Raw genomic sequence first — 26,185 nt, forward strand, 5'->3', positions numbered from 1 at the left:
CAGAGGAGAAGCAGGCTCCATGCAGGGAGCCCCACGCGGACCGATCCCGCCTCCGGGATCACGCCCTGGGCTGAAGGCGGCGCTAAACCACTGAGCCACCCGGGCTGCCCTGAATGTCTTTTCATTACCTGTTGGTCATATGTCTTCTTTGGGAAAACGTCTATTCAGGTCTTTTGCCCATTGGTTGGATAAGATTATTTGGGTTTTTTTGCTATTAAGTTCTATGAGTTCCTTATATATTTTGGAGATTAAGTTCTGTTATCAGATACATAGTTCACAAATAGCTTCTCCCATTCCATAGGCTGTTTTTTAATTTGTTGATTATTTCTTTTGCGATGCAGCTTTTTAGTTTGATGTAGTCTCACTTGTTTATTTTTGTCTTTGGTGCTTGTACTTTGGAGTCATATCTGAAAAATTATTGCCAAGACCAATATCAAGGAGCTTTCGCCCTGTTTTCTTCTAGGAGTTTTATGTTTTGAGGTCTTACAATTAAGCCTTTGATCCACTGTGAGTTAATTTTTATGAGTGGATATCTGAACTTAAAAAAAATCCATCTTGGACATCCTTAACCATTTCACTCAGTGATTATCCACGGAAATGATACCATATAAATGCCTTCTCTCCTGCAAGAATCACTATTTGCTGTAAGAACATTTCTTAAAGGGCAGTTCCGGTGGCTCAGCGGTTTAGCGCCACCTTCAGTCCAGGGCCTGATCCTGGAGACCCGGGGTCGAGTCCCACATCAGGCTCCCAGCATGGAGCCTGCTTCCCCCTCTGCCTGTTTCTCTGCCTCTCTCTGTGTGTCTCTCATGAATAAATAGTCTTTAAAAAAATATATCTTAGAGTGGTAGCTTTATCCTATTTCTGCCTTTACCAAAGCCACTTTGTGTTTACCGGTTCCCGCCGTCCTTCATCAGGACTCTCCCCAGTCTCTGAGAAAACAAATAGGCATTCTAGGAAGGGATGCAGTGGGGAGCAAACAAGCAGAAACGATTTAGGGCTCTCGCACGGCAGCTCAGAAAGGGAACGAGTGCAAGGTCAGGAATATGGGGGCATCTCTCTCTCTCACCCAGCACCTCAGAAAACTGGACAGGGCCCTCCCAGTGACACAAGTCCCCAAGCACTTCTTGGGAACGCTTTGCTACCGGAGAGGGTTTAGGTAAAATAAATGCAGAAAGGACGAGAGGGCCTGCAATTCAAGCCGAAAACAAGCAAACTCGGTGAAAGCCAGCCAGCAAGCAAGACTCTGTAAAAAGAAGCGCACTGGGAAGCCTTCGCAGGCTCTCGGTCCCGGTGGAGGGAGGCACCAGGTGAATCTGGAGAGACGGCGGGGAACGTGGCCACACGCCAGGTCTCGGGCGGCCGCGGGACCGCGGCTGGGGGCTGCGGGGCTGCGGGGCTGCGGGGCTGCGGGGCTGCGTGGCTGCAGGTCGCCCCCCAGCGTCCCCCCGCCGCCCTCGGGGCCGGGAGCTTCTCAGCGGCGCCCGGGACCCGCCCGCCGGGTGTGCGCTGGGGCCTCGCCCGCGGGTAGGGGCCGGGCCGGGCCGGGCCGGGCCGGGGCGGGGGGGGGGGGGGGGGGGGGGGAGACCCGCCCCCTAGAGGCGGGCGGGCCGGGCCTATTTGAGGCGCGGGGCCGCCGCCCCGTCAGGGATCGCGCCGCCTCCCCGAAGCCGTCCCCGAAGCCGTCCCCGCAGCGAGCGAACGAGCGCCGAGGCGTGGGGTGAGCTGCTGGGGCGCGGCGGGGGCGCGGCGGGGGGCGCGGCGGGGGGCGCGGCGGGGGGCACGGGGTGAGCGGCGGGGGCACGGGGGGCGCAGGGGGCGCGCGGGAGCACGGGGTGAGCGGCGGGGGCGCGCGGGGGTCACGGGGGCGCAAGGGGCACGGCGGGCGCGCGGGGGCCGCGGACCGAGCCTGCTGGCGGCCGGGCCCGGGGAGCGGGGGCCGGCGGTCTGCGGGGGCGGGGGGCGCGGAGGGACGGAGGTCGCTTGCGGGGCCCGCAGCCTGCGTCTCCCCAGAGAGCGGCGTGCGACTTCGGGAAAGTTGGCGGCGCGTTGCGGGACTCCCGTACCGGTCCTGGAGCGCGCGGGTGCGTCCGCCGGCGAGCGGGTGGCGGGGGCGCGCGCTCGGCCACCCCAGCGGCCCGCCGAGGCTTGGGATTGGGGAGGGGGTCCCCCGTCCCAGGGGCCTCCCGCGCGCCATGGCTGTGGGGACGCGCGGGAGCTCGGGTACCACGCCCGGCAGGGGCAGGGGCTGCGCCGCTCGCTGGGTGCTGATCCCACAGAAAGCGGTGATGCCCCAGGGCCTGGGTGGGCATGTGCATGGCCTGGCGAACACTGCACATCCTAAGCTTTTGCAAATCAGTGACTCATCCCTGCCATTGGCTAATGTGGGCATTAATGAACCCAGGTCTGCGCGGCGAGGACGCGTAGGGTGTGGCAGAAAGAGCAGAGCCCCAGCGGAGCCAGCTTTTAAAACCGATTTGGAGGTGCACTGTGAATTGTCAGGTGCTAAAATAAAAACACTGTAACGTGCGTGTCCTCTGAGGAGCAGCAGCGTAACGCCGGAGAGGCAGGGACTTCGGCTTCAGGCCCACCCTTCAAGTTAGTGGTTCCTATTCCAGATACTGTGGAATCTTTGTAAAGTGACTCCTGGGAGTTGGGTTGCTGAAGGCTGAACCACAGTGACCCAGTCGGTTTCCGGGATTCTGGGAAAGGAATGGAAGACAGGTCCTCGGTGACCTTTGGGGGATTGGAACTGCTTCCTAGATTCATAACGTTTGGGGGTTACACTTAGAATCAGCACCTCTTCCATGTTCCGGGGGAAAGTTTGATGATGGTCTTTGAATGTTTTGAGCTTTGAAGTGCTGGAAGGATGTCTCACCAGGTTACTTAAGGAATAGAAGAAGGGGAACACTGATAAATTGAGCCTGTTTTTTGCAGGGGTCTTTAATTAATGAAGCCTCACTATGCTACAAATATGCATAAATGTTTTTACTATAAAGACTTCAGTTACTGCTATATTGCTCTATATATCAGTTATTGCAGTGAGCTCAAAAGGCCAGTGTTCGTCTCACCTATATAGTTACCTATTTGTTTAGAACCTCATCAGCCAGACTCTAAATCTTAACTGCAACAGGCGCCTACACTCATGTATTATATGAGCATCTCATGTTGACCTTAGATACAGTTGACTTGTAAACTCAAGGTATTTGAGACTCATGGTAACTGATCTGAAACCTAGCCTCCCTTTCCTGTGATGGTTTGGGAAGGAGGCTCCCACCGAGGACAGCTGGGTTGACATTGGGTGTCTAGAGCCTGAACTGGGTAATTAAATTCTGAGTGCTAAGCCTGCCAGGGCAGTGCTTGCTGTAAACTTCCAATTTGCTGCTGACTAAGTATCATGTGTTCTTTCTCTCTTGACTGATGTTCAGCTTTTCCATAGGGGGAAAAAATCAGTAACTGAGAGGCACCGAGTAACTTTACCTTCCTTGATGCTGAGGAACTATGATAAGAAGGAAATCCTAGTAAAAGACCAGTTTCCTTTGTTCCAACTCAGCATCACTGAATTTGGCTTTGGAAAGTACTTTCCTCACGCCCTGCTCCTTTTTTCAGCAAGAGCAGGAAGTAGACTGCCTCTCCTGTGGTCTTTGGAGAGGAGGTGTGGGCAGTGCCTTGGGGTTCTGAGGAAATACATTCGTGATCTACTTCTCTTTCAGCTTGTATAAAGGTCAGGGCCCTGTGTGAGCAGAAATTTCAGAAGTGCTCCCAGGAACCCTGGCTACTGGACTAATTGCTAGGTGGATCTAGAATAGCAGAGTACAGTAAATAGCCCCTCTTTATTAGAGGGAAAAGCTACAATTAACAGCCAATTAAAATGATCTACATTCTGACTCATGTTTAAATTCTTTATTCCAAAGCAACATTGAACTACTTTCTGTAGGTTTTTCCAAATGTGAAGACTTACATAGTATTTCCTCATGTTTTGTTTGTTTTGTTTTGCTTTAATGTAGGGTTTCTTTCCCGGTGCTTCTAAATTTTCCGCTGCTGGGAATGGCAGGATGGAGTTCATGTATGTGTAGTATCTATAGGGTGAGAAGATTTTTTTTTACATTTGATTGTGTCTCTATATAAATAGTTCATCTAAAAGAAAGAGACAGAGGGACAGAGAGACAGAAAGAGAGAGGAAATTTCCAGGCAAGTAAGAAAGATATTTATCTAAATAGTTTTTTTTTTTTTTTTAAGTTCTAAGGTTGCTAACCTTTATTTCAAAAAAGCATTGGTTATAACCTTTTTTGAAAAACAGATACAGATCTGATGGTAGAGAATAAACATTTTGAAACAGTGCGTATCCAATTTTTGGAGAAGTACACTTTATTGGTTTAAATGTGGTTATAATTAGCAAAGTGACTGTGCAAAATGGCATCATTATATTCAATACTGTGTGTATCAAAGCTCACTGAATGAGTCACTCAGCTAGTTTTCTGACAAAAACATGGTTTCTTTTTTTAATTTGTTTACAATTTCAACATGTTATGTAGTTCTGAATGAATAGGCCAGAGAATTAATTTCTAAGTGAAGTAATTAACACTTTTAAAGGATGATACTTTAAAATTTCAAAGAGTGAGGTTTGACATTCAGTATAAAATGAACCTGAATTATGAGTGAGGATGCTTGGACCCTGGTTGTTGGCCTGCCAAGAACAGAATGACTTTGGGCCACCTCTCTGAGCCTCAGTTTCCTTACACCTATTTTTTTTTTTAAAGATTTTATATATTTATTCATAGACACAGAGAGAGAGAGGCAGAGACACAGGCAGAGGGAGAAGCAGGCTCCATGCAGGGAGCCCGATGTGGGACTCGATCCCGAGTCTCCAGGATCACACCCCAGGCTGCAGGCGGCACCAAACCGCTGCGCCACCAGGGTTGCCCAGTTTCCTTACATCTAGAATGGGAATATTAACTTTCCCCTGAAAATCTTATAAGATTATTATCAGAATGAAAATAGGGAAAGTATGGAAAAGTGCTTTATAAGCTGAAAAGCACCACATTAATGCAGGGTGTCATTATTCTAATGAGCTTGTCTAATGTATCACAGCATGATACAAACTGTCAACCAAGGCTTTATATGAAACACAGTGGAAAGAAAGTGGAATCTGCTTTGTTTCTCAAATTGTTTTAGTTGGAGCTGAAAATAAGTTGAATATGCTTGAGCAGAGACTTTAAGAAGAAATGTTACGTTTTGGAAATGCTGCTTTAGTTTCTAGTTGTAATCAGCCTTTAAACACATTTTAGTTTGATTGGAGTTATGTTAATATGACACCTTATTAGGCCAATGGTACAGATTTAGCTAGTTTTAACTATTGAAACTAACTTTTTGGTTTTTATTGACCTTGTATCTCCACTTCTATAGGGATACACATGTTAATCAGCCTAGACAGGTGTATCTCAACCAGGCACAACTTTGCCCTTTAGCCTCAGCTTCCAAGATGTGTGGCAATGTCTGAAGACATTTTTGGTTGTCATAATTGGGAGGTGGGGTATTGTGCTACTAGCACCTTATATATTGAAGCCATAGATGCTAGTTGGAGACATTTCCAACTCCGACAAAGAATCCAACCTGAAATGTCAGTGGTGCTGAGGTTGGGAAAAAGCCTTTACAGAATAGGAATATCTAAGAGAAGCCAAAAAACACTTATGAAGTTGTAAGTCTGGGTCTTTATTTATTTACTTATTTATTTATTTTAGTCTGGGTCTTTAGTATGTTATGCAGGAATGGAAGAAGTTTGTGTAATCAAACGAACTGAACTTTCTGCCCATCGTGAAGTTCAAGATTGTTTCCTTCCAGCATCCAAAATAAGAGAGGCTTTGTTTTCTTAAGAAGCGTCCTTTCTGGGTGCTCCTGGGTGGCTCAGTCAGTTAAGCATCTGTCTTCAGCTCAGGTCATGATTCTGGGCATCCTGGGATCAGGCCCCACATCAGGCTCTCTGCTCAACAGGGAGTGTGCTTCGCTCTCTCCCTCTCACCCTCTTCCTGCTCGTGTTCTCTCTCTCTTTCTTGTTCTCTTTTTAAAATAAATAAATATCTTTTTAAAAAGATTTTATTTATTTATTCATCAAAGAGAGAGAGAGAGGCAGAGACACAGGCAGAGGGAGAAGCAGACTCCATGCCAGGAGCCCGACGTGGGACTCGATCCCAGGTCTTCAGGATCACACCCCAAGCTGAAGGCGGCGCTAAACTGCTGAGCCACCAGGGCTGCCCATAAATATCTTTTATTTATTTATTTATTTTTAATTTATTTTATTTTATTTATTTATGATAGTCATACAGAGAGAAAGAGAGAGAGGCAGAGACACAGGCAGAGGGAGAAGCAGGCTCCATGCACCGGGAGCCTGATGTGGAATTCGATCCCGGGTTTCCAGGATCGCGCCCTGGGCCAAAGGCAGGCGCCAAACCGCTGTGCCACCCAGGGATCCCCATAAATATCTTTTAGAAGGAAGGAAGGAAGGAAGGAAGGAAGGAAGGAAGGAAGGAAGGAAGGAAGAAAGGAAAGGAAAAAGGAAAGGAAAAAGGAAAGGAAAAAGGAAAGGAAAAAGGAAAGGAGAAAAAAAAAGAAAAGAAAAGTCCTTTCTGGGGCACCTGGCTGGCTCAGTCCGTAGAACATGCAACTCTTGATCTCAGGATTGTGAGTTTGAACCCCATGTTGGGTGTAGAGATTACTTAAAATCTTAAAAGAAAAAAAAGACTTCCTTTCTTTTCCTTTTCTGTAATAACACTTGTCTCAAGTTCCTCCTGTGGTGGCTGCACACTTTTCTAAGCAGCAGTAGCCTTTTGGGGAAGGAAACCCAAGTGGAGAAGCAGGTGACTTCTGCTTTAAAAGATTAAATGCTGGGGATCCCTGGGTGGCTCAGCAGTTTAGCGTCGCCTTCAGCCTAGGGCGTGATCCTGGAGTCCCGGGATTGAGTCCCTGTCGGGCTCCCTGCATGGAGCCTGCTTCTCCCTCTGCCTGTGTCTCTGCCTCTCTCTCTCTCTCTCTCTCTCTCTGTGTGTCTATCATGAATAAATAAATAAAAAATCTTAAAAAGAAAAAGCTTAAATGCTACAGGAAATACATGAATGTAAGCCCTGGGAGAGTCACTGTGACTTCCTACTCAAATTGCTAGCAGTTTCCCACATTTGAAGATGGATGATATGGTGATACCATAAACTGCTTCCAAATATGTTTGAGAATGTCCAGATTTTAAAAAGAGATGTGCAAAAAAACTTAGAAGGTAATATTCAACTGTGACATAAATAGCAGAGTATGATAAACTATCTGATATGTACAAATGGAGGACATTCAGTCCTAGGAGGACATTAAGTTGTTAAGTCTTTTTTTTTTTTTTTTTTTTTTTTTTACCAAAAAGTCTGATATTTTAACTGTTTAGGACCTATCAATTATTATTCTTTAGGGGTAATGTCATTTCTTAAAATAATTTAGTACATATCACAGTGGGCAACTCAAGGGAAAAGAGATTCTGATTGTTTAAGATCTAGATCACTTTGGCCATAGTTCAGGTGATCCTGACTCAAGAAAACTCACCCAGGCCTTAGGAGTCCAAAGCTTCCCTCTTCCCCTCACTGCCAGAGCACCTGCAGTGGGAGCAGGTATAAAACATCTTAAATGGTTAGAGACTTGGCATAGGGAGAGGAACAGGAGAAAGCAGGAAGGTTGTGTCAAGGCTACCCCTCGAGTCAGCTCTGGGCAAAGCCAACTCTTTTTGGTTAGCATCCTACCCAAAAATATTTTACTCTACATTGCCTGACTTCTTTTCTTTTCACCCTAGTTTGTTATACTGCCTGAGTTTCGTTTGGAGTAACAAATATCATGAATTAAAAAAAAGAAGTATTCTGTACCTGCCTTTTTTTTCTTCATTGCTCCACATCCGGATCTCACCTCTCCTTTAAGGCTTAGTTCAAACAATACCACCTCTTCCCATTTTAGAAGTCATAGTTCTAGTTGCGATGCCCCATCACACAGTCTGGCTCACAGCATTGATCCCTCGTGATTCCTGATGGCCCGTGAGCCCTTTGACCATACAGATCTTGGCCTATCTGTCTTTGGACCCAAGCAAGAGCATGGTGCCTGGCCCAGACCAGACATAAATACGTGCAAATGAAGGAATAAATCATTGGTAGCAACTCCATCTGGGGCATTGGTTTTCAAATCTCAGTAGGAATCTGTCAACTCTGCTTTCCTCCTAAAACCCAGAAGAGGGCATGGGGTTGATCTTGGGAGTGGGAGGGAAGGTGGGTGATATTAAGAGGCTCAACTCTTTGTAAGAGGTGGTGGAAAAAGCACCCAGGAAGAAAGGTGAGGAGGACCACAGATGAACCAGGACTGTTTCTGTCCTTACCAAAGAAAGGGGCAGGACATTTGCTTCCTCGTTCCTTCAGAACATAGGTTGGTCTGATTAGACTTGAGAATTACGAGTTAAATAGGGCTTGGTGATCTAGCTGGAGTGCATCCCTGCTAGAGCTTTTTTTTTTCCTTGTAGTTCCACACTATTGATTTAGGTGTATTTGGGGAATATACTGGCTTGGTTTAGACGAATGCCTGTAGATAATCTAGAACTGCCCAATGTACTGTGTGTGATGTTATATTAATATGGAAACTGGTGAAATTGTCTAGGATCAAATGATAACCTATCTTTTTTCCCCCCTTTTCAGGAAAATGGCAGACAGTTTTTCAGTAAGTGTTTTATGTCTGTTTTCTTACTGTAATATCCATTCCACGTAGGTTGAGGGCTTTCTTTACCATCAGACATTCGCTTCTAATTCTCTCACCATGTGGCTTCCTCTGGCCTTAACTGTCCAATGAGGGCTGGTTAGCTCAAGTCTTGTTTTTCCAGCAATAGGTTCAGGAAGAAAGCCAGGGAGATTGATGCCTGGGACTCACTAACCATAACTCCTTTACTAAAAAGCCTGCGATAGAAACAGTTTGACTTCATGGGCAGAAGCTGAGAAATAATATGAGCAAAGGGAAGGATGGTGCAATGGTGCTGTCTCAGCATCCTGATTTCTACGATTTTTCTTTTCATGTCAGTTAGAGATGATGTACTTTTACATAGAGGAAGGCTAGCTCCTGACTTTGGCAGGTTACAAAAGGCAACCCTCCATGATCCGAGATGATGGGAAGAAAGAATAAAGGGATGCAGGAGAGGCCACAGCTGCCCGGATGCCCCATGAGGCAAAAAGGACAGGGGAGCTACCCAGGCTTCTCTCTTCTTCCTATTCTTTAATTTCTGGCCGATGCTTCTCCTTAGCCAGACTCATCTGGAAGCCTTTAAACACCATCTTCAGGGGTCAGTTCCCCTGTGATCAGCCCAGGGCAAGGAGAGGGATGGATTTGACCAGCACATTACCACATTGGGAATGTGGCAGGACTGACTCTGCTGTCAGACATGGAACTCATTGAACTATGAGAACTCAAGCCCATCATTCTGACCACCTACTGTAGGGCTTCTCTTCATCTGAACCATGTAGTTGTTTGACTAAATAATCATCAAAACACAGATAAAGCAAGTACCTGCTTATATCAGAAACCACTGTGCATGGCCGTGTACCTATTGTGGCTGCCAGGGACAGTCTTGTGGTTCTGCTAGAGATTGGAAATGGGACTGGAAGCCCTTTGAGAGCTGCTAAGAAGGGGACCACACCTCTTAGAAATCCTTCTCTGGAATGGTCTTGTGAAACTGGTATGGAGGCTTCTATTAAGCCATCCTTGTTCTTTCCAAGGAAAAGCCTTATACCATTGGATAGTTGTATGAACTTTACCATGTAGTTCATATGTTGACACTATACGGCCAAGAAAATATGGCAATCGCTATTAGAATTATAGTGCATCAAAAAAACACATTCTTTATGGAAAGACAATTCATGTTAAGAACTATAAATTGCTTTGCTTTGTTTTCCATTTTCTATATGGCTCTCCTCATCCCCATACAAACAGTAATTAATCTGGAATCCCACTTAATGGCATGATCTGTCTTTAAAAAAAAACAACTTAAAAATTTTAAACTAGTTTTAGATTTATAAAAAAATTGCATAGATAGTACAAAGAGTTCCCATTTACCCTATGTCCACTTCCCTCTAATATTAATGTCTTACATTAGTATGGTACATTTTTTACTATTAATAAACCAGTACTGATACATTATTACTAAAAAAGAAAAAGAAAGTGATGAAGCATATATAACCCCAAAGTCTAATTTTAGTCTTATGAACTGCAAACTGTTTAATAGGCAGGAAAATTTTGTTGATGTGAATTTCATACCCTTACTGTATCCCTCTACTTCTTAGATCCCATATTCCTGTTTTCCTGAAAGTTCTGTTTTTGTGAATGTTTTTCATCCTGTAATTATTGATATCTTTCTGTCTAGCTTAATGATGCTTTATCTGGGTCTGGAAACCCAAACCCTCAAGGATGGCCTGGTCCATGGGGAAACCAGCCTGCTGGAGCAGGGGGCTACCCAGGGGCCTCCTATCCTGGTGCCTACCCTGGCCAGGCACCTCCCGGCGGCTACCCTGGCCAGGCACCTCCCGGCGGCTACCCTGGCCAGGCACCACCCGGCGGCTACCCTGGCCAGGCACCTCCCGGTGGCTACCCTGGCCAGGCACCTCCCGGCGGCTACCCTGGCCAGGCGCCTCCTGGCACCTACCCTGGCCCCACAGCACCTGCTTATCCTGGCCCAACAGCACCAGGAACCCAACCCGGGCAACCGAGTGGGCCTGGGGCCTACCCGCCTCCTGGACAACCAAGCGCTCCGGGAGCCTACCCTGCGGCTGGTCCCTTTGGCATCCCTGCTGGACCACTGGTAAGATGGAACTAGCCATTTCATATACTTGAGTGTGATCAGGACAAAGCTAATGACGAACGAACAGAACAATTTTCTCAAGTCGGTGCCATTACTTTGCTGTGCTCTGGCTGGGAGCTGGCTCTGAGCACCAACCTGCAAAGGGCTTCAGAGAGACCTGAAGCTTTAAACTCTCTGCATAGAGCCACTTTTCAAGGACCAACCATGGTGTATGTCAGCCCATTAGAAAAACTCATTGTTTGTATTGAGATTAGTATGTGTACTATTAGTATGAAGAGAAGTCAGTGTATCTTTTCAAGACATCTGTAAGGCAGGTTTAATATAAATGAAGTTAAGATCATAGTAATGAGGGTACATTTTAGTTAATATTATCAATAAACAGTACATAACTCATACCAGCAGTGTGCTTCTACATGGGTGATATCCTTTAACCCCATAACTGCCCTGAAAGATACTGTTATTAGTCCTACTTTTACACATGAGGAAATGAGACAGTAGAGAATTAGTTACACAATTTGTCTAGGCTCATAGAGGGAATGTGTAGGGAAACCAAGGTAATATGGTTTTGAAAAAACCTTCTAGAGATAATTTTGTGATTTTAGGATTGAATTTTCATTTGTATTAAAACCCATTTTAGTATATGAATTCTAAGTATAAAACCTAACTCTGTGGAGACCCTAGACACATCTCAAAAATAGATCCTTCACTTCCAGATGTATAATCTAGTTGGGAGATAACATATAGATGTTGGGAAAGCATTTAGTAGCAGTGTGGGATCAGACCCTCTCAGGACCATGTGGACGTTGGCATAGGTAGCATCTGACCTGCCTTTAGGTCTGCCTAGAGGAGAGTACAGAGAAGGCGTTGGGTGCATGGGCAGCATTGAGCAGGCCTTGGTTGACCACAGGTAGTCTTTTGTAGACAGATGGGGACATGGAAGCTGTGAAAAGGAAGAGGCAGATGTGAGAGGGGTTGCAGAGAAAGAACCCCAGGAACTAGTTGTTAGGTCTTAGTCAGGGATGACTGGGTTTTCAAGGCCAGACAATTAGAGCAGCAGCTAAGGGTCAGCCCGAACCAGGAACTCAGGAAGGAGATCTGTTGGGGCATGGGGAGGAAGAAACAAACTCCAGTTCACACCTGTTGGACTTGAAGCATCTGTAGGAAATGCAAATAGGAGGAAGTATAGGTCTAGAGAGAAAAGACTTGGCTGGTGGTTGAACTGGGGTTGGGGGGGCTGGGGTAAGAAATTATGAAGGGAAAAGAGAAAAGGCCAAAGGGAGTTTGGGAATATTTACAGCACCTTGAACATAGATGGTTAATAAATTTTTGTGGAAGAACTAGGGAATGTATTAGATGAAGAGTGTTCTTCATTCCAGAAATTTTTAGGATCTGCCACACTCAAAGCACCCTGTTGATTCCATGTAAGTAGAGCTTATGAGAACTCACAAGTCCCCAGATGTGACACAATGCCTGCTCTCAGGGAGCAAATGACCATGATGAAGTACGTTATGTGACAGGGTTCTTAAGAGGGGCACAAGGATGTATAACTAAAACTGATATGATTATATCTCAGTAAAAGTAATTTTTAAAAAAGAAAAGTGGCACAAAAATGTTAATGTTGATTGCAAGGGCAAGCCTAAGCCTTTCCAAAAAATAGTCCACGTGAATGAATCATAGATTAGGATGGCCTTACTAGTGAGAGATACAGTGCTCCAAAAGGGAATATGTTCTGTCTTTGGCACCAATTAACTGATGGCTCTATTCCTTTTTTTTTTTTTTTAAAGATTTATTTATTTATTTAGTCAATCGGAGAAGGACAATCATCATATGATTTCACTCATACATGGAATATAAGAAATAGTGAAAGAGATTATAAGGGAAAGAGGGGAACTGAGTGGGAAAAATGAGAGAGGGAGACAAACCATGAGAGACCCCTAACTCTGGGAAACAAAGGGTTGCAGAAGGGGAGGTGGGTCGGGGGATGGGGTAACTGGGTGATGAGCATTCAGGAGGGCACTTGATGAGGTGAGCACTGGGTGTTATACTATATGTTGGCAAATCGAGCTTAAATAAAAACAAAGGTAAAAAATAAAATAAAATTATTTATTTATTTATTTATTTGAGAGAGAAAGAGAGAGAGAGAGAGAGAGAAAGAGAGAGAGAGAGACACCAAGCCAAGGGAGAGGCAGAGGGAGAGGAAGAAGCTCCCTGCTCAGTGGGGAGCCTGACAAGAGACTATCCCAGGACCCTGGGATCATGACCTGAGCCAAAGGCAGACACTTAACTGAGCCACCCAGGAGCCCCCTGATGGTTTTATTCATGATTATTACTTACTTGTACATGTAGGAAGCCTTATCCCTTCAGGCCTTGGGCAGGGTGGCCTGAGAATCTGGAAAAATGGCTTAAATTAGGGTTATGTGTTAGTCACATTAGCAAAATATTTTCCTTTCTTTCCCCAAGAACACATGACTCTATTGATACATGTATGTTTTTTATTCCCAGACTGTGCCTTATGACCTACCTTTGCCTGGAGGAGTCAAGCCTCGCATGCTGATAACAATTCTGGGCACAGTAAGGCCCAGTGCAAACAGGTAAAGAGCAAAATTAGCAACTCTAACATATTTGTCAATTGGTTTTTGAATAAAGGATGATCTGTTTCAAATTTTAATAAAATTTTTAAAATTTTACATTGAGAATTCTATATCACAGAATGGGATTATCTCATAAATCATGTGTGTGTTCCCACCAAGAGGACAAAATGTCCCTCACTTAAATCTTGTTTTTTCTCCCAGAACTACAATGGAACAGTTCTACTTTTTTTTTTTTTTAAGATTTTATTTATTAATTTGAGAGAGCAAGCACAAGCATGAGCAGGGGGAGGGGCAGAAGGAGAAGCAGACTTCTCGCTGAGCAGGGAGCTCTACTTCGATCTGGAGCTGAAGGCAGATGCTTAACTGACTGACCCACCCAGGCACCCCCAAAAAGTTTTACTTTGTGGGGATAAAGGGAAAGAGCAGACAACCCATTCAGAAAAACCTAAGTTATTCCTGGCAGTGAGAGCCTTAGAATTTAAGGGAAGTACAGTCTTATGTAATGTAATACTTGGCCATCTCTCTACCGCTGAGCCATGTATTGTCTAAAAAACCAAGCATGCGTTTTATATCTAGATACCCATTAAAGATTAGGGTCAAAAACACAAAGATTGCACTGGATGTAATTTTGAGTTCATCTGAGAGCTTACACATCATACCTCTCTCCCCTCATATTTGGACAGATCACCCTGCAGCCATGCAGGTCCCAGTGCAGTCTTAGTGGGCTTGACTGTCCTTTCTGCCTTCCTCCTGGGCACAAAGCAGAGTCATAGATTCCCAAGCTGTCAGCCAGGTCTACAGATGTTAAGTGGCAGGATGGTGGAACCCCAGTCTTCTGAGTAGACACTACTTATGTAAAGATTTGAAAAGGGGCGCCTGAGTGGCTCAGCGGTTAAGTGCATCTGCCTTCAGCTCAGGGCATGATCCTGGAGTTTGGGATCGAGTCCCACATCAGGTTCCCTGCATGGAGCCTGCTTCTCTCTCTGCCTGTGTCTCTGCCTCTCTCTTTCTGTGTTTCTCATAAATAAATAAATAAAATCTTTAAAAAAAAAAAAAAGATTTGAAAAGACCCTACAAGTTAAAGACTGCTTCAAAAGAAGTCAACTTTGGGTATTGGGACTGGTTTTGATGGAGGTGAGCTAGGATGGAGTAAGCCCCTGAGCTCATCTAGGAAAATCCATACTGATTTATGGCTGCCCTGGGATGCCTGGCTGTGGTTATCACCACTGCTTGTATTTACATGTAATACAAGCAGGTTAAGGATACCCTGAAGACATCCAGGATGCCTGTCCTGAGGTGGTAGTACCATTAAAGCTCCTGCAGCCATAAATTGATCTGTGTTTCTGGGTCTTACCGACAGTGCACAAAAGGTACAAGTTCAAGCTATGTACACAGGTACACAGGATTCTTATGAATCGATAAACAACTTTGTGTCTTTCACTTTGCTCCTCGTGGATCCGTGGGAACCCCCTTTTCTGTTACCAGGAAATGGACTCAGCCTCTGATATAATCATTTTACATCCAGCCAGCCTTCTCTGGTTCTGGTTGGTAGCCAGGACCCTAAGCCCTCTCTTCTTTCCACACAGCCTGTACAGCTTCTCTCTAAACACAGTACTTACCTGCACGATAAAGCTGGCCTCACAGCCAGTTACAATGTCCTTATCCATCTTGCTTCCCCAAATAACACAGAACCCAGCACATCTGATCCTATGCATTCAGCACTTACGATTTGTACTCCTTCCTCAGCCACTATCACACAGATCCACACTGGATGTTTGTCTCATTCAGGGTTTTTGCACTAAAACCTTAGCCCCAGTAATACTAGAGATGCACACAGACTGTGGCAGATTAATATTAATTTTGGTAGAAATGGTTAAGATGGTAGTAAACTGAAAAAACAGTTGCTTCATTCTGCAAAATTTATGTGATGAGTTACATGAAGAAAAGAATGCTTAAGGTGGTAGAGATGGCAAGGTCTTCCTTTTCACTGTAGAGAAAATATAGCTGTCGGATTTTTTTAAAGTCAAATACAAATGCCATTGCCATCTGATTATATTGATCCTCTCCCTGTGCATTCAGTCGTTGAAAGACATTTGTGGTTGTATGTGTGTTACTGGGGAAATGAAAATGCCCAAGAAATCATTGTTAATAGGTTGAGTGTAGACCTTTTTAAAACGAGAGCACCTGCTGATTCTGACATTAGTGCTCCAGGGAGCAGACTTTGAGAAGCTGAGGGTAGGGTTAATTCTTGAACAGTCTGAGGACTTGTGTTTGCATTAACATCCAAGGAGAAGGAACAAGGTCAAAAAGTTAAGCCAGCACTTCCATTAATTCCACTTCCCATCTTGGAATGTTTAACACATTTATCTCTCCATGACTTCACAACTTAGCAACAGGATTCTGAACATTATGTTCTCTCATTCTTGGTATTTTAGGACTAAGTTTTTGGTTAACTAGAAGGAAGCCAGGTATTTGATAGGTATTAAAAGTAACTGGCAGGGCAGGAAAGAGGTAACCATTATGATTTGAAGAGTTTTCATATTAGGCAGTAAAGAGGGAATGACAGCTAAATGGAATGATGTGACCAAAGACAAGGAGGCAAAAAAAGTGAACACGTACTGCCTTGCATACTTTCCAATACTACAAGGGCGCATCAAACAGTGGCTTCGTTTACTTTCCAGTTTGAAGCCATACTCTGGTTTATTTGCTTCCCTTTAGAAAATGTTGTGTATTTTATAAAATGATTTGATCTTTAGAAAATGATGAATTCTTCCTTTGATACAAATGTACAACTTGAATCATTTTACTAACTCTGGTCTTTGGTTTAAAACAGACTTGCTCTAGATTTCAAGAGAGGGAATGATGTTGCCTTCCACTTTAACCCACGCTTCAATGAAGACAACAAGAGAGTCATTGTTTGCAATACCAAGCTGGATAATATCTGGGGAAAGGAAGAAAGGCAGGCAGCTTTTCCATTCGAAAGTGGTAAACCATTCAAAGTAAGTTATTGCTGGGCAACTCTCTTGGGTCCCCTCCCTCTTTGGGAGCTTTATACTGTCGCTCAATAAACTTTGCTGCCCACCAAAAAAACCCAAAATCAAAACAAATTAAAAAAAACAAAGTAAGTTATTGCTACTATTATATATTGATAATATATATTTCTCATGGGGAATCACTCTACAACCACGATGCACTTGAAATGAATTTTTATCAGCTATCCTGGGACACCTAGCCAGTACCTCTGCTCCTCATCCTGAGGGACCAGGCTCAACAGGACTGGCACACTCTCTAGCTCCATGTCGGCATTTCACCATTGTCCCTGTTACTACACCTTTTGAGTTTTTAAAGCTTTTCTGAAAATGAGAAAAATAGCATCTTTAATAAAAAAGGAAGAAGGGGGCACCTGTGTGGCTTAATTGGTTAACTGACTCTTGATCTCTGCTCAGGTCTTAATCTCAGGGTCATTAGTTCCAGCTCCATGTTGGGCTCCACACTGGACTTGGAGCTTACTGAAAAAATGAAAAAAAAGGCAGAAAGTCTTGATGGTACAGTTGGGCTGAGACTCATGCAGCGTAGCTGGCATGGCAATCAAAACTAATTTTTTTAAATTCTGAAATTAATGTTTGTTTTATTAAAAAGAAATTTTACAGATTTTCAAATTAGAAAACCTCCAAAAAAAAGAAAAAAAAAAAAAAAGAAAACCTCCATCTTTTCCCCTTTCTCCCAACCTCACAAGGGTTGCAACTTGGTTAATATCCTTCCAGTATTTTCTATGACATACAACGCTATTTATTTTAAAAACTTTATTTATTGGGCAGCCCAGGTGGCTCAGCGGTTTAGTGCCGCCTTCAGCTCAGGGCGTGATCCTGGAGACCCGGGATCAAGTCCTACTTCGGGCTCCCTGCATGAGCCTGCTTCTCCCTCTGCTTGTGTCTCTGCCTCTCTCTCTCTCTCTCTCTCTCTCCCCTCTCTGTGTTTTTCATGAATAAATAAAATCTTAAAAAAAAAACTTTATTAAGTAATCTCTACCCCTGAACTCATGACTCTGAGGTGGTTATGTTGACAGTAGAGTGGCCAATAAAACAACTAGACTATAAGTTCCTCAAAGGCAGGGACTAGGGATCCCTGGGTGGCTCAGCAGTTTAGTGCCACCTTCAGCCCAGGGCGTGATCCTGGAGTCCGGGAATCGAGTCCCATGTCAGGATCCCTGCATGGACCCTGCTTCTCCCTCTGCCTGTGTCTCTGCCTCTCTCTGTGTGTCTCTCACGAATAAATAAAATCTTAAAAAAAAAAAAAGGCAGGGACTAATAGGGACCATGTTCTATATTTGGTGGACATCTCTTCATATTAGAACATCATTATTTAATAACATTTCATTGCTTAGATATGTGCTTATTCTATGAGTGCCCTATGGATGATAATTTGGAACATGGAAATATTCCAAATAAATGAAACCTGGAAAAATTTATTTTGCTAAAACAGTATAATATTGGTCCTTATAAATCTTTGCTTCCTAGAAGTTTATTCCAAGAACATACATAATTTTTTAGAAAGATTTTATTTATTTATTTGAGACAGAGAGAGAGAGAAGCACAAGCAGGGGACAGGGGAGGGGCAGGAGAGGAAGCCCGACACGGGGCATCATCCCAGGACTCCGAGATTGTACCTGAGCTGAAGGCAGCCGCTTAACCGACAGGACCACCCAGGTGCCCAAGAATGTACATATCTAAAATTTAGATAAGATATTGCCAAAGTGCTGCTTTCAAAAGGCTGTAAGGATAAACATGTTCACTACTATTGGAAGAGTGTTTCCCCTACTCTTGCCCCAACTGGTTATTATCAATTCTCACAACATATGCCACCCTCTTAGAGAATTTCTACTTCAGTATTTTTCATTTATTTATTGAAGTATAGCTGACAAAATTACATTAGTTTCAGGTGTACAACATAGTGATCAACATCTCTATATGCTATGCTGTGCTTACAAGTGTAGCTACCATCTGTCACCATACAACACTATTACAGTACCACTGACTGTATTCCCTATGCTGTACCTTGTACCCCATGACTCACTCATCCCATAACTGGAAACCTGTACCTCCCACTCCCCTTCAACCATCTTGCCTGTCCTTGTAGGTACCCCTCTCCTCTGGCAACCATCAGTTTGTTTTTTGTATTCATGGGTCTGTTTCTGCTTTTTGTGCATTTATTTCTTCCTTTGATTTTTTAGATTCCACATGTAAGTAAAATCATGGTATTTGTCCTCTGTCTGACTTATTTTATTTAGCATAATATCACCTAGGTCTATCTATGGTATCACAAATGGCAAGATCTCATTCTTTCTTATGGCCAAGAAATATTCCATTGCATATATTATATAACACATATTATATAATATATACAGATAGATCGATCTCACATCTTCATCTATTCATCTATGGATCCATACTTACATTGCTTCCGTATCTTGGCTATTATAAACAATGCTGCAGTAAACATAGGGGTGCATTTATCTTCTCAAACTAGTGTTTTCATTTTCTTTGGGTAAATATGCAATAGTGGACTTACTGAATCATAATAGTATTTCTATCTTTAATTTTTTGAGGAACCTCCATACTATTTTCCACAGTGGCTGCACCAATTTACATTCCCACTAACAGTGCATGAATGCTCCTTTTTCTCCATATCCTCGCTAGCACTTGGTGTGTTTATTTTTTACTTTTAGGTGTTGGCCATACAAAAACTTTGTTTTTGTGTAGATACATTATTAATCTTTACCTTTATAGCTTTACCTTATCTTTATCATCTTTTTTTTATTTTATTTTGCTTGAATCTTTGGATAATCTGTGGAATTTATTTTTGCTGTAAAGTTCCTTTTTTGGACTTCAGTCAGTTCCACGGATGATCAGAAAGATGAAACGTGGGACATTCTGAGCTTAGGCCAGACTGGTCTTGAAATTAATGAGCATTTCTAACAGTTTTGTGTATGTGCCATTTCAGATACAAGTGCTGGTTGAATCTGACCACTTCAAGGTTGCGGTCAATGATGCCCATTTGTTGCAGTACAATCATCGGATGAAAAATCTCCCGGAAATCAGCAAACTGGGAATTTCTGGTGACATAGATCTCACCAGTGCTTCATATGCTATGATATAATCTTAAAGGAGAAGATTTAAAAAAAAGAGAATTGAATATTCATTTAAACTTACACATGTAAACTTCATGTTTCGACTGAAAAATTTTACCTTTATTCATCACTATCCTTCTTGTAAATCATCCATTTAATAAACATTCTAAGAGTTCCCTGTCTTTATGTGCCATTTAATTGGGGCAATTTATTCTTGATAAAGCACAATGGACTCAGTGGAAAAGGAATATGTAGCAATATTAATATCACATTAGAGTCTCCCAGAGTTTTCTATACTTACTAAAACATTTAAAGAAAATATTTTAGGGATGCCTGGGTGGCTTAGTGGTTGAGCATCTGCCTTCGGCCCAGGACGTGATCCGCCAGATCAAGTCCCACATCGGGCTCCCTGCATGGATGGAGCCTGCTTCTCCCTCTGCCTATGTCTCTGCCTCTCATGAATGAATAAATAAAATCTTAAAGAAAATATGGGGGATTCCTGGGTGGCTCAGGGGTTTAGCACCTGCCTTTGGCCCAGGGCACGATCCTGGAGTCCCGGGATTGAGTCCCACGTCAGACTCCCGGCATGGAGCCTGCTTCTCCCTCTGCCTGTGTCTCTGCCTCTCTCTATGTCTATCATGAATAAATTTAAAAATATATTTTAATTTTTTTTAAAGAAAATATTTTAATCTCTGTCTCTCAGAGTTTCATAAAACCCTGAAGATGCTACAAGAAAATCATTCTCCCATTTTCTTAAGTTTATATTCAGGAAATGAGAAAAACACAAAGTGTGGCTGTTAATGACCTACAGTTATTGTTAGCATTCTGGTATATTTCTTTTCACTCCTTTTAACTATTTTTTCTAAATTATACTTAGCTGTTTTCAAATCCGTATTTGATAACAGGATGAGACAATCTTGTAAGTTCTTTTGGTTTTTATGAAATCTCCATATTTGTAGAGGAAAAATGAAGCTCTTAATTAGATACTATATCGTCAGCTTGAAAAATTTAATAGTTCCTATTGCCAACATTCTTAACTGCGCCTTTCTGCTCTTCCTCATTACTGGCAAGCCCAAATATATAATTTTGAAACTAGAATGTGGTCACAGCACTTCACTTTATAAGATCCAAATATTGTTTGGTCTGTTTATTGTTTCTATAACACCATCTTCTCAGATAGTCACAAGTTGGGTTCCCCAGGAAGCAGAAACGAGAACCCAGAGAGGATTATGGGGGAAGAGTCTTGCCATCAATAGCTTTGGGGACAAGAAGGCACATGACTGGGCAGAGGGAGAAGGGGGTATTGATGCCTCAGGCCATCCTACAAAGGTTCTGAAGCTGGGATGACCCTTTGGAACTGTCAAGGAGTGGGGACAGTCCTTTATATCCTCACTTCAATCAGTCAACGAAATACAAGCCACCTGTGAAACAGGATGATCTTGGGTGAAGTGGCTGCCTTTACCTGAGGTAGTTCTCACGTGGGGATGGTGCCTGAAAGTTGTCTGGTAGCACTTTTGGCAATTAAAGGAAAGTCTTTTAGTCCTAAAGAGGGAATGTGAGTGGCGCATCACAGCTTACTTCAAGAACTGTTAATTCCTTACTCTAACATTCTGGCCTTGACTGTTCCACACCTATAATTAAGTGGAAAAACATAAGCTACAGAAAAGAGAGGACTCGGTTTACACAAAATTACTTAAATCCTGATCGTTGGCTCCTTTGTCTATAAAATGGTGGCATAATACATCTTTCATAGGGTTACTATGATTGTTGAAAAAATATTGTTCACAAAAGGGTTGCCATATAGGTCTTCAATAAATGGAAATACCTTTTTTTCCTTCATTTTTGGAAAGGCATTTGTTCTACTGAAGCAATATTCTTTCATTGTATCTTTTTTTTTTTTTTTTTTTTAAGATTTTACTTATCTATTCATGAGACACACACAGAGAGAGAGGGAGAGAGAGAGGCAGAGGGAGAAGCAGGTTCCATGCAGGGAGCCCAACACAGGACTCGATCCAGGGTCTCCAGGATCACGCCGTGGACCAAAGGCAGCGCTAAACCTGTGAGCCACCCAGGCTGCCCACTTTCATTGTATCTTTAAAGGTTTTTCTAATACCTCATAATTCTACAGTCCAATAGCCTAACTAAGAACACTTTAGTTGTAGGGCACACTGATGGCTGCTTACCCATTCATTCCCTGTTTCCTAATAGTCATGGTTTTATTTAAGTATAATCCTAGACAAAATAAGGAATCCTGATTAAAGACAATCCCAAAGGGATTGTCAAAATATTCCCACTTCCCAAGAAACACTATCCTATCTAAAACATACTTTTATGAACACTGAATATTAAAACCTTTTATGATACTATGTAAATTTTTTTTTTTAATTTTTATTTATTTACGATAGTCACACACAGAGAGAGAGAGGCAGAGACACAGGCAGAGGGAGAAGCAGGCTCCATGCACTGGGAGCCTGACGTGGGATTCGATCCCGGGTCTCCAGGATCGCGCCCTGGGCCAAAGGCAGGCGCTAAACCGCTGCGCCCCCCAGGGATCCCTGATACTATATAAATTAATACAAGTGAACATAAATACATACTCTTCGATTTTCAATATGCTAGCCATATATGTGACCCCAAAAGGACCCAGCATGTCCTTTTGTATGTCATCCCATACAAAAGGATGACAGAAGGAACTATGAACATAATGATGGACCTTGATGCAATCATTGAGTTGTTGATTATAAAGTGCCTGGAATCATCCTGACAACTTGTAAAAATAAACTTCCCTGTTATTAAGCCAGTTTCAGTTCATGTTACTATTACTAAACAGCCAAAAGTTCTCTGAACAATAGTACATCTTATTAAACCCACAGACACAAAAAAGATCACACTTTTTACTCTCATCTGCTTTATCGTTGAGGGCATATATTATTTTATTATGTTGCATATTGCTTTTTTTTTTTTTAAGATTTTATTTATCCATTCATGAGAGAGAGAGAGAGAGAGAGAGAGGCAGAGACACAGCAGGCTCCATGCAGGGAGCCTGATCCGATGTGGGACTTGATTCGGGGACTCCAGGATCACGCCCTGGGCTGAAGGCAGGCACTCAACTGCTGACCCACCCAGGTGTCCCTTCATATTGCTTTATACAGATTCTAAGTCTTTGGGTTACTTTGCACCAACTTCTTTTGCATGGTCATATGCTTGGGCCCTTAGAAAACCCTAACTTTTATATGTTTCTTTGTTCTTCATGTCTTGCTTGAATTATTCATTAATGGACTGTTAAAGCTGCTTTTTATCTTTTGGTAAGATTAGGCATTCTGAGAACTTTTTTTTTTTTTTTTTTTTAAAGATTTTATTTGGGGGGATCCCTGGGTGGCTCAGCGGTTTAGTTCCTGCCTTTGGCCCAGGGCACGATCCTGAAGTCCCAGGATCGAGTCCCATGTCAGGCTCCCTGCATGGAGCCTGCTTCTCCCTCTGCCTGTGTCTCTGCCTCTCTCAGTATGTCTCTCATGAATAAATAAATAAAATCTAAAAGACACAGGTGCTCAACCACTGAGCCACCCAGGCTGCCCTGAGAACTCTTCTAAGCCAGCACCTCACATAGCCTTGGGTGAGGGCTCACATGGTCTTGATAATACTACCTCTCCCACAAGCATAACATACCTTTCACTGACAACCAAAGTGCATGGGTTTTCTTTTCTTTTTGAAAACCCTTAATGAGTTTCTAAAGGTGCTGCTTGTTTGGTGACTCCCTCTAACCCTAACTCATTTAGAGGTAGAAATAATTGGACTCGGGTCTGGTTACAAGTTCTAGCCTCTATGAGTCTTGGTGCTGTTATGGCCCTGCCTTCTACAATCCTGTAATTGAGAGCTTTACAAAAGAGAAAATACTTCAAACACATTCAATGATTGATATAATTCTTTTCAAGAGAAGAAGGCATTTCCTTCTAAGGCTGTCAGTTATATCAAGGGGAAAATGAAAAGAAAAGGCAAAGATTGAGTGGGCCCCTATAATAGTTGAATGTTCATAAGCTCTGAGTAAGTACACTTAACTTTAAGCTTATACATTTTATTCTTTTAAAGATTTTATTTATTCATAAGAGACAGAGAGAGAGAGGCAGAGGCAGAGGCAGAGAGAGAAGTAGGCTGCATGCAGGGAGTCCAATGTGGGATTTGATCTCAGTACTCCAGGATCACGCCCTGAGCAGAAGCCAGACATTTAACCACTGAGCCACTCAAGCATCCCAAGCTTATACATTTTAAACAAGAGAGGCAGGGTAAAGTACATCTTTTATTCTGCATAGTTAATGTACAAAATATTCCCCACTTCCCTCGAGAAACACTATCATATCTAAAACACACTTCAATGAACACTGAATATTAAAACATTTTATGACACTGTAAATTGACTGACTAGAAGTGAATACAAATGCACGCTCTTTAATTTTCAATATGCTAACAATATATCACATTGATAATATGAAAAAAAATGTTTGGACTTATTTTTAAATTCAAAATTCTTCTGGTTGTTTATCACTGAAGGGCCTTAGAGGTGAAAAGGCAATCAAGTTACCACCAAAGGAAATGTGTCTGATATGATCTTGATGTTTCCTCTCCACCCAAGTGAAGGTAGTACTGCAGTTTAGGTCCGGCTAGAGAGTGAATTCAGAGAAGTCATTACATCAAGGGTTTCAGCAATTGAGCCTTCGACATTGCAAGTTAATAGTAGCTTAATTAATAACATAAATAACATTTTCTGTATATAGTAATAAATCAATAGCACAATGATTTTGCTACTTACCAGTGGATCTAATTTCACATATATACTTTTTTTTTTTTAATTAAAAAGGTATATTAGGTACATATGTCTTAAGGGTGACTAGTAAATGTAAATGGACTTCAGTGATAGATGTAGGATGAATAAAATTAAGGCCGTATCTTAAGCCACTGACACAGATTCCACAAATCCTAATCCATATAACTGCATTTAATAGGCTTTTTACTAATGTGATCCTACTAGGATCCTTTTCTTTGTTCTTCTGGGGCCCTATAACTGGTTCAAGTGATGCTACAGAAGCAAGTATTAATTTGGGTCCAAAATAGACAGGTGGACCTATGAAAAATAAAATTAATAAGTCTAAGTTCTAATATTTATGAAAGTAGAAAAGAATTCATAGGGAGATTATAAAGTACTAAGATTTGGCAACGAGATAATGCATAAGAGATAACTATGAAGCACTTTTTAATCATAGTATTAGTATAAAACAAAATATTATGATACACTAAATTCCAAATTTATTTGTACTATCCTACATTATCAGAACCAAGTATTCAGAGTTCAGATCTGGGAACAGGCTTAAATCAGATTTATATCAATTGACCTTATGCTGAAATCCCTGACTCCAAGATCAAGAAAGTACACAGTACAGGTCACAGTGACACATTTCATTCTGCTCCTGAGACACAGGGTAGCCCAGAAGCCTGCACATAAACAAGGCATGTTTGAAAATAATGAAAGCCAACATATACAGAGGTCCTTAAGGAATCAGTGGCTTAAGGAAGCCAAGTATTTGCCAGGATTCATGAGGTTAACACAGATTATAGTTCTTTTAGCCTTATCCTACTTTTGCCTTAATGAATTGTTTATATTCTGAGATCAAAGAATAACAAACCGAGGCCATTTCCTGACCCATTTTAGCAACTGGCCCTGGAAATTTTCAAGGTAAGGCTATGAATCAGGGTTGTCAACCTCATTAACATTAGAATCACCTGATAAAGGTACTACTCCAGACTGTTGAAATAAAAATATCTGGGGGGCAGGGCTGAAAAGCACTGCTGTAAACACTCAGTAGGCGAGAGAGCACTATTTCATTCATGCCACAGTGCCATATGAATCAGCTCTGCCTAAAGAGGAATTTCCAGCCTATAAGGGAAATGGATTCCTAAAATTATAATATATTTTGGGAATATAGTATTCATATTTTACTTTTTTTAAAGATTTATTTATTTGAGAGAGACAGGGATCATGAAGAGAACACAAGCGAGGAGGAGAAGCAGGCTCCCCCAAATTATACTCTTAATAAGAGATTAAAGCATGTGCATTGTGCGCCTATACCTATATATAAATTAATATAAGAGAGATGAAAGATTTTCCAGGCAGTCTTCATAGAAGAGCTAATGTTTGAACTAGATGCAGAAGCAAGAGGTCACCAAAAGTATAGGCTGGGGAGCCTCCAAATAAAATAGCAGGATATATATATCTAAAAGAATTAAGGTGGGGGCATCTGGGTGGCTCAGTCAGTTAAGCATCTGCCTTTGACTCAGGTCATGATCCCAGGGGTCCTGGGATGAGCCTCATATTGGGCTCTCTGCTTAGTGGGGAGTCTGCTTCTCTTTTTCCCTCTGGCCTGCCCAACCCCTGTCCAACCCTGCTCTCTCCTCTCTCTCTGGTATATATAAAAATAAAATCTAAAAAAATAAATAAATAAAATAATTAAAATGAAAATAATGATGACTAAAGGTAAGACATTATCTTCTGAATTGCGCGTTTCTAAAGGCAGAAACCTTGCCTTATTTTTTCTTATATCACTTAGAAATACCTAGCATAACCCCAGC

General features: G+C 42.4%; 2 protein-coding genes across 4 annotated transcripts in view; one reads left to right on the top strand and one right to left on the bottom strand.

Annotated features, from left to right (window-relative positions):
- Positions 1–1,022: 1,022 nt before the first annotated feature.
- Positions 1,023–19,742, top strand: LGALS3 (galectin 3). Of its 3 annotated transcripts, XM_049113211.1 has the most exons (7): positions 1,615–1,720; positions 2,405–2,598; positions 8,703–8,724; positions 10,415–10,849; positions 13,352–13,440; positions 16,274–16,439; positions 19,441–19,742. In XM_049113211.1, the coding sequence occupies exons 3-7, from the start codon at positions 8,707–8,709 to the stop codon at positions 19,594–19,596; spliced, it is 864 nt and encodes a 287-aa protein (XP_048969168.1). In that variant the 5' UTR covers positions 1,615–1,720; positions 2,405–2,598; positions 8,703–8,706; the 3' UTR covers positions 19,597–19,742. The 3 variants fall into 3 exon arrangements, with proteins under 3 accessions (XP_048969167.1, XP_025298980.1, XP_048969168.1); XM_049113210.1 differs by lacking the exons at positions 1,615–1,720; positions 2,405–2,598 and adding an exon at positions 1,023–1,310; XM_025443195.3 differs by lacking the exon at positions 2,405–2,598 and having other exon boundaries at positions 1,592–1,720.
- A 4,101-nt stretch (positions 19,743–23,843) lies between these two features.
- DLGAP5 (DLG associated protein 5) overlaps positions 23,844–26,185 on the bottom strand; it is a 39,505-nt gene continuing 37,163 nt past the window's right edge. The window contains exon 19 of the mRNA XM_025443361.3: positions 23,844–24,222. Within this exon, the coding sequence (XP_025299146.2) occupies positions 24,082–24,222 (141 nt within the window). The 3' untranslated portion in view covers positions 23,844–24,081. The remainder of the gene's footprint in view (positions 24,223–26,185) is intronic.

This window comes from Canis lupus, chromosome 8, assembly GCF_003254725.2.
Source record: "Canis lupus dingo isolate Sandy chromosome 8, ASM325472v2, whole genome shotgun sequence".
Taxonomy (NCBI): domain Eukaryota; kingdom Metazoa; phylum Chordata; class Mammalia; order Carnivora; family Canidae; genus Canis; species Canis lupus.

Excerpts from the sequence above, each read along its gene's own strand:
- LGALS3 (XM_049113210.1), top strand. Across the intron at positions 10,850-13,351 it reads GCATCCCTGCTGGACCACTG|ACTGTGCCTTATGACCTACC; the intron begins GTAAGATGGAAC and ends TTTTATTCCCAG. Across the intron at positions 13,441-16,273 it reads GTAAGGCCCAGTGCAAACAG|ACTTGCTCTAGATTTCAAGA; the intron begins GTAAAGAGCAAA and ends GGTTTAAAACAG.